This window comes from Tachypleus tridentatus, chromosome 1 (genome assembly GCF_004210375.1).
Source record: "Tachypleus tridentatus isolate NWPU-2018 chromosome 1, ASM421037v1, whole genome shotgun sequence".
Taxonomy (NCBI): domain Eukaryota; kingdom Metazoa; phylum Arthropoda; class Merostomata; order Xiphosura; family Limulidae; genus Tachypleus; species Tachypleus tridentatus.
The window spans coordinates 1,554,730-1,569,530 of NC_134825.1; the positions used below are offsets into that span (position 1 = coordinate 1,554,730).

The 14,801-nt window shown below is 31.1% G+C and overlaps 1 protein-coding gene across 5 annotated transcripts in view; it reads left to right on the forward strand.

The window, feature by feature from the left end:
• Positions 1 to 14,801, forward strand: part of LOC143227898 (transcription intermediary factor 1-alpha-like) — a 92,975-nt gene that overhangs the window by 51,824 nt on the left and 26,350 nt on the right. For 4 of the 5 annotated variants that reach the window (XM_076459349.1, XM_076459285.1, XM_076459509.1 and 1 more), the window contains exons 11-12: positions 12,646 to 12,684; positions 12,876 to 13,501. In XM_076459349.1, coding sequence (XP_076315464.1) covers positions 12,646 to 12,684; positions 12,876 to 13,501 — 665 coding nt within the window. The remainder of the gene's footprint in view (positions 1 to 12,645; positions 12,685 to 12,875; positions 13,502 to 14,801) is intronic. The other variant, XM_076459406.1, reaches the window with a different exon arrangement.

Genomic DNA, 14,801 nt, shown 5'->3' on the forward strand with positions numbered 1-14,801 from the left:
GTCTAAAACAAATATGAAATTTTAAGTTCACTAAAGATTTATCAGCTTAAAATCTTGTATTAAAAAAATTAGGTTGACACCTTAATACTTCAGAATGGCTGAGAAATTCACTAGTAGGATATTCTGAGTTTTTTATTAGTTATTCACATGTCATATACAAAAGCAGGTGCACATAAGGAAGTGTTTCCAATAATGGAAAGAGATGGGTGGGGCCACCGTATTTAATTCAATAAATGTAGCAAGATCTGAGCATGAAGGAACTATAGGAGGTTCTTATTTTATATTTTAGCTTGTCAATATCTGTAATTTCAGTTTCTAAATTATAAAAAAAATATAGGCTTTGTATTTGAACATCACAAACATATAATTTGAGCCAGTACTGCTTTCAATATACCAAGTATACACAATAATTAATATTTAGGGTTTTTTAATATTTAGTTTTAAATTATAAAATTAACTTGTGTATAATACTGAAATCTGAATTAGTCTATAATTTGATACCAAATTTATAGACATAAATTCATCAAGTCAAGTGTAAGGACATGGCCTTTGACCCATGATCTGTGTTGATAAAGTTAATAGATTAAAACTTTAATTTTTATCACTTGTAAGTAATATAGTAATAAATGTCAGAAAGAGAGATATTTGTGAATGAGAAGATGTGACAGATGGGCATGTCAAAAGGAGTCTTAACTCTTTATTTTATGGCTCTGTGACCAAATGAGATTAAAGGTTATAAAAATTGTTTTTTCTGACTAATGACAACATTATACATTTACATTAAATTCCATACATCTTGGAGGAGTGGTAAATAAACTAGAGAAAATACCTAGAGAGTAAATGTCACTTCCCATACTAGGGCCAGATGAAAATGTTTTTATATATTTCCTTTTAACTTGCTTAAAGTTTATATTAACAACATTTTTATGCCAAGTTTATTCATCTGCCATGACCTGCCTTTAGCGAGAAGGTTAATGTGTTTCCTTGCATGTTTATGTTACTCAAGAAATTACCTTTAAATTTTATCTTAATTTGTATTTTGTTGAAGTACAAAAGTACCACTGTGTAACTAGCCAATAAGAACGTGTGGGTTGACTGATGCACGTTGTTCATTTAATTATATAGATAATGCAAGTGCACCATAAATTCTAAAGAACTGTGTACTGTACACTCTCCAATTGACCTGTAAAATTCTGTCATTTATGGTTCTTTAAAATTGTACATTAATGATAATAATACATTTTATTTATCAGTGTTGATTGATAAGTTATCTTTGCTACACATAGAACTAATGCATATATTTCATCTTTTTTCTTTTTACAATTTTAGGAAGTGTCAGAGTAATAATTTTTATATAAAGGGTTTTTTACTTTGTTCTTTATTTTCCTTGAACAATTGAAATAAGAAATAAGTTTCATTTAATCCTATCACTAGATCACAATTCAAAGGACATGCCATAGTGTTTGACTTGGATTCAAAATGTTATTGAATGAATTTACATTGATATATATCAAACTGCAGATTATAATTTCAATTTTTAGTATTATACATTGTTCAAATTCTTAATTTAAAAATTAATATTAAAAACTTATTGTGTGTATTTGGTATGTTAAATGCAGCACTGATTCAATTAGGTTTTTGTGTTGTCAAAACACAAAATCTATAGCTTCATAGAAATTAGGAACTAAACTACTGATAATTACAAGGTAGAATACAGAAAAAGAACCTTTTACCTTTTGTGTTTGCTGATAAATTGCTTATATACTGAATCAAACGCAGTGGCCTTTGCACCACTTTCCATTTTTGGAAACAGTCACTGATATGCACTTGTATATATATAACAAGTTGAATGTTCAAAATATCCCTTTAATGGCTTTCTCAGCACATTTTCATGTGCTAGGATGTCATATCATTCTTTTGGTTGGTTGATTGGTTTGGTGTTTTATGGTGCAAAGCAACTAGGCTATCTGTGCCAAACATCTGCTGAAAAGTTAAAATTAAAGTGATTAAAATTCATAAAAAACTAAGGGAAAAGAAAACAAAGTTTGTTTGTTTTTTAAATTAAAAACATAAATAACATTAAATCTAGTTTTGATATCTAGCTTACAGCAGTAAGAGAAAAACTACAGTAATACAAATTGTAAAGGACTTTCTGTAGCAAAACTGTAATTATCATAACTCGCCAGGATGACTAACGGGTAGTTCAAACGTCAGCATTAGACACCTGAAGTTGGCTTTTCCAGTCCTGATTTTGAGGTACAGCCATTTTCTAATTTCAAATCGAACCAGGTGTACTTTGATTCATAAAAGGGAATCACATTAAAAAGAGTCTAATTTATAAATTAACTTAAATAGCATTAAAAAGATTAATGGCTTTTAAAAAAATATTTCTAAGGTGGACAGTGTCACCATCACCAATAACTCTGTCTAATATTACAGATCTTGTTGTAACCTTATCTAATGTTAAACCTTAGAACAAAACATGTTTAAAATGGTGCCATCGTTGAGAGTTGTAACAATGACAAGACAGTAAAATGTGACTTATTGTGACCTGACTCACAGACAACACATTGGTGCATTCCCAGATAAAACAAAATGATGAGTTAAAATAACTGTGACCAGTGCATAGTCTAATTAGGACATCTTCCTGTTTCTAATCCTTATGAAAATAAGATGGCTAAAGTCCAGTAGAGGGTTTTATTTGGAAAAACTTGTTTTCACATTGCTTACTCCAAGATGACTGCCAAGATTTCAAGAAGATGGGTTGTTTCTTTAATTTGCTCAAAAGGGCATATATTTGTAGACAGAAATGCAGCTTGGTTATTAAATTTGATAAATTATTGTAGTATTTGGTGTTATCAATATTTATTTTTGGTTATTCAAATGTATAAAATTTTGGTTCATACCTTCCATATGCAAAATTTCTTAAGGGTTAACAGACTACAACAAACACTGAATACATTGGTCATAATTAGAAGAGATAATTGTTTACTTTTTTATTTGCTGTTTTGGGTTTTAATAGAAATAAGTTTAAGAACCTGTTTGTAAAAGGTAATAATTTATTTACATATGTAATGTGTAATAATTGAAATGTGACTGTATATTACAAAATATTACTAGTTCAATAAAGTACAGCCAAGACAGGTCACTTTGTAAAGTCTGAAAGTCAGTTTCATATTACTGGATACGGTTATATGAGTGTGTAACGTCACTGTAAATTTTGTATTGTTTGCCAGGCACGACTGGCAGGTCGTGAAACAAATAGTGATATAGTGAAAAAAAATGATTATGTGTAAGTGTATAATGTTATGAGATTTAAGCTTCTTGTGTTATTACATGTAGTCATTCTAGTATGAAAAAAGCATAATTTACATATTTATTTCCTAATTTTTAACAATGGTTACGAGGTTGGTCAAGTGACAGACCTCGCATAGTTCGAGTATAGAAAGTGACATAAAATATGAAGTCTTACTAAAAACAAACATTGAAAATGTGATTAGGAGGTTTTAGAAATTACAGATATATTACACATTTTTGGTATGAAGACTAGTTTTTAATCATGTCATTAAAATCACTTTGCACTTTTACTAGTAACCAAACAGTCTTCATATTTACACAAACGTATCTTGACTAAAAATACTTCATTAAAAAAATTTGACTTTTTGTATACAAAAGACTTATCATTACTAATAGTTTACCAAATTTTGTGAAGATTCACTTTCAGCATTAAACGTTACAGTGTAAATAATTAACATGTGCAAATGTGTATACAAATTTGTGTATTTTATACTAAGCTTGTTGAAAAAAGTTAAGCAAATTTTAAGTGATAGAAAGCGACAGATTTTATTTTAAAGCATCTTAAAACACTTTAGTGACCAAGGATTTATGGATTCTTACATTTTATTCCACAGTAACCTAATATTTAGGGACAGCAAGGAACCTGTTGTCTTGACCGTCCCATTCCCTAAGCCAAACTAAAACTGTTAAATAAATAAATTAATAATAATAAAAAATTAACAGTCCTTATCATTTGTGTATTTATATCTGTTTTTAAGCAACATATTCCATAGGCTAACTTAACATATTTGAAAAATAAAATTGTTTCAGCTGAAGACAGCTTCTACTACCTCACCTAAATCTATATTTTTGTCCCCTAGTTCTATAATTCTTACTGCTAAGTATGAAATGCTACTGCCTCAACATTATCAGTCTCTTTTACAATCTTAAACACTTAAATCAGATCCTCTGAATCTTCTTTTTCAAAAGAAAACAATTTGAAGGATTTTAATCTCTCCTCATATAACAACCCCTCCATCACAGGTACTATTATAGTAATTCTCCTCTGAATCCTTTCCAACAATTCATTCTCTTTCCTAAAGTAAGGATCCAAAGAGTAAACACAGTACTCTAAATGTGGCCTAACCACAATGAAAGTATAACCTCTTTAGACTTGTATTAAGTATTTCTGTTGATACAACCGAAAATCCTATTTGCCCTACTACTAACAACAACAACACTGTTTGGATAGCTTAAGAGACTGGCCCTACTACTAACAACAACAACACTGTTTGGATAGTTTAAGAGACTGGCCTTACTACTAACAACAACAACGCTGTTTGGATAGTTTAAGAGACTGGCCCTACTACTAACAACAACAACACTGTTTGGATAGTTTAAGAGACTGGCCCTACTACTAACAACAACAACACTGTTTGGATAGTTTAAGAGACTGGCCCTACTACTAACAACAACAACACTGTTTGGATAGTTTAAGAGACTGGCCCTACTACTAACAACAACAACAACACTGTTTGGATAATTTAAGAGACTGGCCCTACTACTAATAACAACAACACTGTTTGGATAGCTTAAGAGACTGGCCCTACTACTAACAACAACAACACTGTTTGATAGTTTAAGAGACTGGCCCTACTACTAATAACAACAACACTGTTTGGATAGCTTAAGAGACTGGCCCTACTACTAACAACAACAACACTGTTTGGATAGCTTAAGAGACTGGTCACACCATTTCACCAAGACCCGTTTCTTTCATGACAATGTTAAGGTTATTCCCATCCAACTTATCCTTATAATTCAAATTTTGGTAACTCACATCCATTATCTTCCATTTATCATAACAAGACCCATTTCTTTCATGACAATGTTAAGGTTATTCCCATCCAACTTATCCTTATAGTTCAAATTATGGTAACTCACATCCATTATCTTCCATTTATCATAACTAAAACCCAACTGTCATTTATTCACCCAACTCACTAAATGATCTAAATCATTATGTAAATCAGCAGCATCCTTTTCACAGTCAACAACACACAATACCTTCATCATCAGAATAATAAAGTAATTTATTGATCATTCTTTCATCTATGTCATTAATGTAAATCAAAAAGAGTAAGGGTGCTAAGACTGTGCTCTGAGGTACACCAATTGCATCATTCATCCAGTTAGAATGAACTCCATTTATAACAATCCCCTGTGTTCTGTCACTCTTCTGTTCAATTAGTTAACATATCCTCCACACCTATTAGAGATAACTTTCATTACAATCATTTTATGTGGCACTTTGTCAAAAACTTTCTAAAAATCCAGATACACCAAATCTGCACTTTTGCTCTCATCTATACATACAGCAACATTTTCAAAGCACATCGAAAGATTTCTCCCTTAGTGAAACAGTGTTGATTATCCAATAAAGTTCTAGACTTTAAATGACTTTGCAAAATGTATTTTATCACTTTCCAAACCTGTTCTCACAACTTATATAAGACTTAATAGGCCTATAATTACTGAAACGACTTCTGTTATCTCCCTTGAAGTTAAATTTACACTATCTAATTTTCAATCTGTTGGTATTTATCCACTATTCAAGGATGTACAAAACATTATGGCAAATGGTTAACATATCTAATCGTTGACCTCCTTTAAAACCCTCGAAGAAATATTACCTGGCTCAGGACCCTTATCATTCTTTAAATATTACATGGCTCAGGACCCTTATCATTCTTTAAATATTACCTGGCTCAGGACCCTTATCATTCTTTAAATATTACCTGGCTCAGGACCCTTATCATTCTTTAAATATTACCTGGCTCAGGACCCTTATCATTCTTTAAATATTACCTGGCTCAGAACCTTATCATTCTTTAAATATTACCTGGATCAGGACCCTTATCATTCTTTAAATATTACCTGGCTCAGGACCCTTATCATTCTTTAAATATTACCTGGATCAGGACCCTTATCATTCTTTAAATATTACCTGGATCAGGACCCTTATCATTCTTTAAATATTACCTGGATCAGGACCCTTATCATTCTTTAAATATTACCTGGCTCAGGACCCTTATCATTCTTTAAATATTACCTGGATCAGGACCCTTATCATTCTTTAAATATTACCTGGATCAGGACCCTTATCATTCTTTAAATATTACCTGGATCAGGACCCTTATCATTCTTTAAATATTACCTGGCTCAGGACCCTTATCATTCTTTAAATATTACCTGGCTCAGGACCCTTATCATTCTTTAAATATTACCTGGCTCAGGACCCTTATCATTCTTTAAATATTACCTGGCTCAGGACCCTTATCATTCTTTAAATATTACCTGGCTCAGGACCCTTATCATTCTTTAAATATTACCTGGCTCAGGACCCTTATCATTCTTTAAATATTACCTGGCTCAGGACCCTTATCATTCTTTAAATATTACCTGGCTCAGGACCCTTATCATTCTTTAAATATTACCTGGATCAGGACCCTTATCATTCTTTAAATATTACCTGGCTCAGGACCCTTATCATTCTTTAAATATTACCTGGCTCAGGACCCTTATCATTCTTTAAATATTACCTGGCTCAGGACCCTTATCATTCTTTAAATATTACCTGGCTCAGGACCCTTATCATTCTTTAAATATTACCTGGCTCAGGACCCTTATCATTCTTTAAATATTACCTGGCTCAGGACCCTTATCATTCTTTAAATATTACCTGGCTCAGGACCCTTATCATTCTTTAAATATTACCTGGCTCAGGACCCTTATCATTCTTTAAATATTACCTGGCTCAGGACCCTTATCATTCTTTAAATATTACCTGGCTCAGGACCCTTATCATTCTTTAAATATTACCTGGCTCAGGACCCTTATCATTCTTTAAATATTACCTGGCTCAGGACCTTATCATTCTTTAAACTTTCTAATTTTATTTTAAGCTCATCATAAAAGTATGTAGTTTCAGAAAAGTGAAATATTTAGTTTAGTTTTTTTCAATAACAATTTATTTAATGTAGTTATTTGTACTTAGACTCTGATTAGTTCATCTTCAAGGTGACTGTCAGTTTAAGTATTTGATATACTATTTATCTTTAACAATTTTTTGTTTTGTTTTTTGAGGAGAATGTTTATTTTACATTTTATCTACCATGTTGATAACCTTAGCTATCATCACTAATGTGCAATGCAATGAAATAATTTAAAGAAAAACAAGTATGTATGAATGTTCTTAAAATGTTGGGTCAGTTAAGTAATTTTGTGTCTTTAACTTTTAACTTTATATTTTTAGTGCTCTGTTTTCCTTTTCTGTTGTCTACCATTAATTACACTGCACAACAAAGTTTTTGCTTCTTGAACACTGTTGAGTGTTCCTTATAGACTTTTGGCTGCTGATCACGAAAATCACATCCAAATCTGTCCATCACGTACCATTTCATCAAAATCTGCAGTTTCACAAGGACATTGCTACAATGGAAAAACGATATCAGGGCAACTGGAATCTGTCAATGCTTGCTGACTACTGTTGGTCACTGCAACGTGATGCACCGGACATTGAATACAAATGAACATCAGGAGCAAAACACTTTTATGTTGAAGTTAATAGCATATCAGAAACATAAATGCAATTAAATATGTTATTGCTGGTAAACAGTTAACTGTCTGTTTCTCAGAGTTCCTACGTGATGAAGTAAAACCAAAACTATATTTGTGCATACCCACCAGGTACTTGTCACAATCAGCAAAAACTTTTCAGGAAACAAAACTTTTCAAAAAAATTGTTGTGCGGTGTTATTCATGTCAACACAGTATGAACATCAAAGATACCCTAGTCTCTGACAAAATCCTGTTACACAAACTTGGTAATAAATCTCTGCAGAATGAGAGGAAGCTTTGGTAATTTTATAAAAAAAATTATTAACTTTTCAAATATGAATGTTAAATGATGAATAATTAACTAAAATATAAAAGTAAAACCTAAATACAGTTCATTTGTCTCTAAATGAAACATACTTAGTTAAGAAACAAAGTGTTATCATGAACAAAGCAGCCAACAAAGCTAAAAGCAGTTAGACATACCCTACGATGGCAACTTAGTACCAATGTCAAATTAACTTTGGGATTATGGTGTAAATTGATTTGTTTCTAATGACTAAACACATCATATGTAACTTCTTAAGCTCCATATTGAATTGTTAAAGGTGGGAATGGTACCTATCAGGGGCTGACAACACTTGTTTCTTGTTTCAACTGTTTAACTTGTGCAACACGTGATAAAAACCTTCAAGATTTTATTATTGCTTTTAAAGTTATTTTTGAAATAAGATAATATAAAACTTAAATTGTAGTTAATTATAATTTCATTAAAATAAATTGATACTAAAGTAGTTTTAATTAAATTTTTAATGTAACTTAGTGGTATTTGCAGAAAGGAGTTTAAAGATGTTGTGTTGGTAAGACACTTGGTTAAGAGGACAGAGGGAACGAAAAAAATTGAATAGGTATACGTACATTGAAGTTAGTGATTAAATTGTCATAGATATTGGTATGTACAAAGACCCCTTCTCTTATTACTAATTCCAAATTTACATCATATGTTTTGACCAGTAATGTTCTCTTACCTTCAGACAAAATCATGAAAAGGAGTGTTTGAGGTAGGATTCAACCCTGGGTCTTCTTATTAGAAAGGTAGGTTGTGCTGTACTCTCATCTGGACTTTCAGATAGTTTCACTGTCTTATAAGTTGAATCAGTGTGTTATCACATATGATTGATACTTCATTAATGTTGTTGTCATCTCTTTTTGTTTGGTAAGATCTTGCAAATTAATAAATCACTTTTATAGTCTTGTATACTTTCAGTTTTGATATTTATTCCTTTTTCTTGCTTCTTGACAAGGGATGTTCTTTGTGAACCTGACGATGACCAAAGAAGGTCGAAATGTTGTTTGCTCCTCATCGTAAAATATTTTATCAACCCAAACAAGCAGTTTTTACGTATATATAATGGCTTTGCCCTTCATTGGTTTTCTATGTCAATTGATTTTATTTAACTGAGATTGTATTGTGGGTTCTGAAAGCTGTTCTCACTTCATGCTGTTTACATATCGTCTATATATGTTCAGAGACAGTTTTGTATAAGTGAATTTATGCGTGTGCTTTTAACTCTCTTCTTTCTTATTCTTAGTGTATAACTTCCTTATCAAGTGTTTAGGATATCCACTGTTAAAGGAGGTTTAGTGGAGATTAGACAGTCTGTGGTGATTGTCTTTATGCTATTGAATTGATGTTGTCTGTTATATTGACATTTCTAACTTTCTGTGTATTGTTTGTAAATTCACTTATCCTTTGGTATATAATTACTTGGTGACAGTCATGTTTTGGATACGTGGGGTGATATGCCTCGGTGACAATCATTTCTAGGAATTCTGTGGAATGTACTATCTGAGTGAATGTCATGTATAGGAAACTTGTGGTACATAATGGTTTGGTAACTGTCACGTTTGGGAATCCTGTGGTATGCAATGTCTTGGTGATCATCATGTTTTGGAATCCTGTAGAATGTAATATCTTGATGACTGTAATGTCTAGAAATCATGTGGTATTTAGTGGCTTGTTGACTATCATGTTTCTGTAACATGTAGTATGTCATATCTAGAAATCCTGTAGAATGAAATATTTTGGTGGCCATCATGTTTAAAAAATCCTATGATTATTTAATGTCTTGATAACCATCACGTCTAGGAATCATATGGAGTAAAATTATAATGTCTTAGTGACTGTCATGTTTAAAAAACTATGGTGTCATGTAATATCTTTGTGAAATCATGGTATCCTATGGTATTTAAGATCATGTATAGGAATCTAACTATATTATTAAATATGCTGCTATATTTTGACTATCCAATTTTGTTTTCATTGAATGTTGCTAATATACCATAATCATATCTCATTGCAATCCAGGATATTATAGTAGATTTTTTTACCTTTGAGACATTTCATTCAGAGGTTTTAACTAACTAGACCCTCCTGGGTGACAGGTGTGAGCTGATGGTTAGGGCCTAATTTCTATTAAAAGAATGCTTGACCTTCTAAGAAGAAAACCCAGGATGAATTCCACATATGAATACTCTCTGTAGTTTTGTGATTGATAACAGGACATAAACTAATTTATAGGTAGTATCTAATAATCAAAAGTCTTGCAATTAGTTAACAATTAGTCTTGTATAGTCATGTAGACTACTTACTATGACATCAACTATTTGAATGTGATATAGTTTACTAAATTCAAGGAATTTTCAGTACAATCAAAATGTAGTATTGTTAGTATTCTAGTATTGATTAATTCAGGTATATGAGAAATATTGGCTGTATTTAAGGTCATTTTGTAATTGATGAAATAGAGAATTTGAAATAAAAATTCTGAAATTTGATTTTAATTATATAATTTTTTTCCTGTTGGAAAATTCATCTTGTAGCATTTAGAGTACAAAATTTGGAACTGGCTTGAATGGATAATTAAATAAACTTTACAAGATGTACAATGTTTTGACAAGTTTTTGTCAGTGTCAGGTACTGTCTCCAAAGTTGATTTTCTGAAAGTGTAATCCTTTTTGTAGCTGTAAGAGGCTCATGTCTATCTTCTTAGTAACAACTTATCACTTCAAAAAATTTAGTTTCTAGAAACAAGTAGTTTATGTCTGTTACCCAAGTAGCAACTCCTTACTATCGATAACTCTGGAAAATTTAATTTGTTGCAGTAAAAGATTTTTGTCTACACCTAAGTAACAATTTCTCACTCTTCCTTTTGGAAAATATGTAATTTATTGCAATAAAAATGTTATCTATCCCAAAAGTAGCTTCTTAATTATTTTGTTGGAATTTTTTGACATTGCAATAAGAAACTTGTAAATGTCTCCACTGTCTGATTTGTATAACTTTTATGTGTTTAAATCTGTAGGATTTCTACATATATTTTTTGTAAAATTATTTTATTGAAATATATATTGTATAAAGTTATATGAGACTGTATTTTATAAATCAGATTATTCAAGAGTTGAGATCATTCCAACATCCTTTGTTTTTTATATAGTATGTCTGTTTTCTGTTTTTATTGCTTCTAATTAGCTTCCTATAATCAATATCCCTTCATAAAAAATTGCAGAAATTTATTGCTAATGTGTTTTCTACTTGTTTTAAAGAACTTACTAAAGTATGTTTAAGACACTAAGTAAATACTTCTGTTGTAAGGTCTATTATTTATCCAATTTTATGCAAATGTGAATTTTCACACTGGTACTAGTTATTTAGAATTACTAACCAACATATCTATCACCATTAGTTATTAGTTCCAAATTCATTTGATGTCCATTATTAGTGAGGCGAGTGATCAGTGGGATAGTTGGTTTATCAGAGAGGTGCAAGGCAATAGATTTCCTTCAGATTGTTATCAGTGAGGTGTAACAGATTTACTATTGTATTCTAAAGATGGCTGGTATGGGTAATAACATTTTAATTAAAATAAAGTACAGAATAACCTTTCGACCTTCTTAGGTCATCTTCAGGTTAACTTTAACAACTGTAATTGTGACAAATGCTTATTGATTGGAAAACTACAGATGTTTGACCAGGAATGCTTATATATTTTGAACATTACAAACTATTTAACTTCAGTGAATTAACCTTGGACGTTAATATTTCTACAAAGGCATCGTATAACTTCAGCATAGAAAGTTGATGTAAAGAAGCTAGCCTCTTTCCTGTCAAGAGAAGTGTATCAATGTAGAAATAATTTGCTCACCATGAACCGTTGATAAAATATTCAGTTCCAGACCATATATAACACCAGTATTGTAAAACTGTATATAAATCATTACTTGTAATAACTGTTAATATAAATCGTTGTTGTATATTAAAACATTTGTGTTAAGAAAGAAAATTGTGTGTATCAATAGTGTTGGCAAATTTTATAAATATCAACCTTCACCTGACTCCCAAGTTAAAATTTCCAGCTATGTGAATCGTAATATGTAACTTAATAAATTGGAAGTTTGCCTGGGATAAATCATAATGCATATAACACATGTGTTAGTAGCTAGCCTTCTAGTTGTTAAGAGTGAGGTGAGACAGTAGGTATTTTTCTAACTGTAGAGTGTACTTGGTTACAAAGTTTTTAATTAACTTGTTTGTTCTTGTATTACATGGTGCAGAAATTATTCCTACATTTATTTTTATTCTTGACCATTTTAAACACTTTTTATTGTATTACTTTTGCTTATAGTACAATTAACTAATTTAATAATTTTTAATTTGGAAGTTTTTGTAATTTTACTTTCATGTAATGAAAGAAGTGCTCACAAACAGACAGAAAAGAAGAAACTCAAACAGTAAGTGATTTTATTTTTCTAGTTTTATTTTCATTTAACCAAGGAAGTGTTCACAAACTGAAAAGAAACTTTTGATGAAAACATTGACTCAGTACATTATCTCTGTACTTGAAATTACACATTTTAAATTTTTCTTCAGATTTTCATGATAGATGTAAGATTTGAGACTAATTTTTTTATGTTTTTACCAGGGGTCCCACCTTGCTGCAGACAGCAGTGGTAGCCCTGCTCCCACAGCTGCTATTGAAGAAGGAAGTGATGGCAGGGAATTAGACAAGAAAGTCATGGTAGAAGATAGCAGGAGAGATGAAAGTAGGCTGGAGTTGCAGGAAACCTGTAGGAGAGGGTCTGAGGATAGCTCTGAAGCCAGTGAAAATAATTTGGCCATGAAATTAAAAAAAGGAAAGCTAGATGAAACAATGCTGCCAATTGTTAAGATTAAAAAAGAAATAATTGATTGTAACAGTAAAGAGATGAACAGAGAAAGACAAGATTCTGAAGACAGTAACAGGTCTCTTTTAGATGACATTCAGTCTCTTGAAAATCTTTTAAAAAACAGTCACACTACATTACCAATAGATGTTGGTCAACTACAGAAAAATATTATGGATAAAATAGAACAAGAACCAAGTAAAAAGTCAACTTTCAGTGGGAGAGAAGAAAAGATAATGAAAGATGGTGAAAAGAGTTCGAATGATGACCCTAATGAAGATTGGTGTGCAGTGTGTCATGATGGAGGTGAACTACTGTGTTGCAGTAACTGTCCTCGGGTATTCCATCTTAACTGTCACGTTCCTGCTATTTTAACTACTCCAGAGTGAGTATCCTGTTAGAAGTAATAATACACTGAAATGTTCTTTAACTTCAGAGGTTCAAATGCACTATGTTTCAATAATCAAAATGTATAAATATTTTTATTATTATTTCAAAGTACAAAATTAATGTTTATTTTTTCTTAGGTTTAGAGTAAACAGTTACTTTATAATCGTTTCATGAATTGCAAGTCATTAAAGTACTTAAACTAGTTGGGCTTTTTTTACTGTCCAAAGGTAACAAGTTTTATTATATTTTATGTTAAGTTTAGCTACATTTTATGAAATTCTCCTAATTAAAGAGCATTTAGCATCATGTGATATTAGCATAAATAATAGTGCTTGACATGGTTTTATCAAATGCATGCAGATGATGACAAGAAACTGTTAATCTATATTCCATGGCATTATTACAAAGGAAGGTATTAACACTTTATTAAATATTCTTCAAACTATCACCATACATTTTAAAGAATCTGGTTAGTTCTGTAAAGTGCAGATCTGTTCTGAATGAGATGTTGTGATCTTAAAGCTAATGTAGGTTACTGTCAATATCACTTTCCTACTTGCTGTGGTTTGTTGGTGTGTATTGATAAAAATTCAAGAAACCTAATCAAAAACAGTTTACATGTGCAAAAAGGAAATGGTTTGAAAAGGAAATGGTTTGAAATAAAAAGGACTGAGTGCAACTTAAGGAATGAACTCATTGTGGGACTGTGCAAAGGAATGAAATCAAAATTGTGGGACTGAGTGTGCAACTTAAGGAATAAAATCAAAATTGTAGGACTGAGTGTGCAACTTAAGGAATAAAATCAAAATTGTAGGACTGAGTGTGCAACTTAAGGAATGAAATCAAAATTGTAGGACTGAGTGTGCAACTTAAGGAATGAAATCAAAATTGTAGGACTGAGTGTGCAACTTAAGGAATGAAATCAAAATTGTGGGACTGAATGTGCAACTTAAGGAATGAAATCAAAATTTTAGGACTGAGTGTGCAACTTAAGGAATGAACTCAAAATTGTGGGACTGAATGTGCAACTTAAGGAATGAAATCAAAATTGTAGAACTGAGTGTGCAACTTAAGGAATGAAATAAAAATTGTATATTTTGTGCATGTTATAATTTTGTTGATTATTTGGAATAAATAATAATTTGGTAATATATAACAGAATTCATACCATACATTAGGATTATCTTTCATTGAGATTTTGGGTATAAAAAGTACAAGACCCAGATGTTGGTACTAGATTTCTTGTTTTTCATGTATATTTTTCTATTGTTATAAGAATAAAATGTGAAATTTAG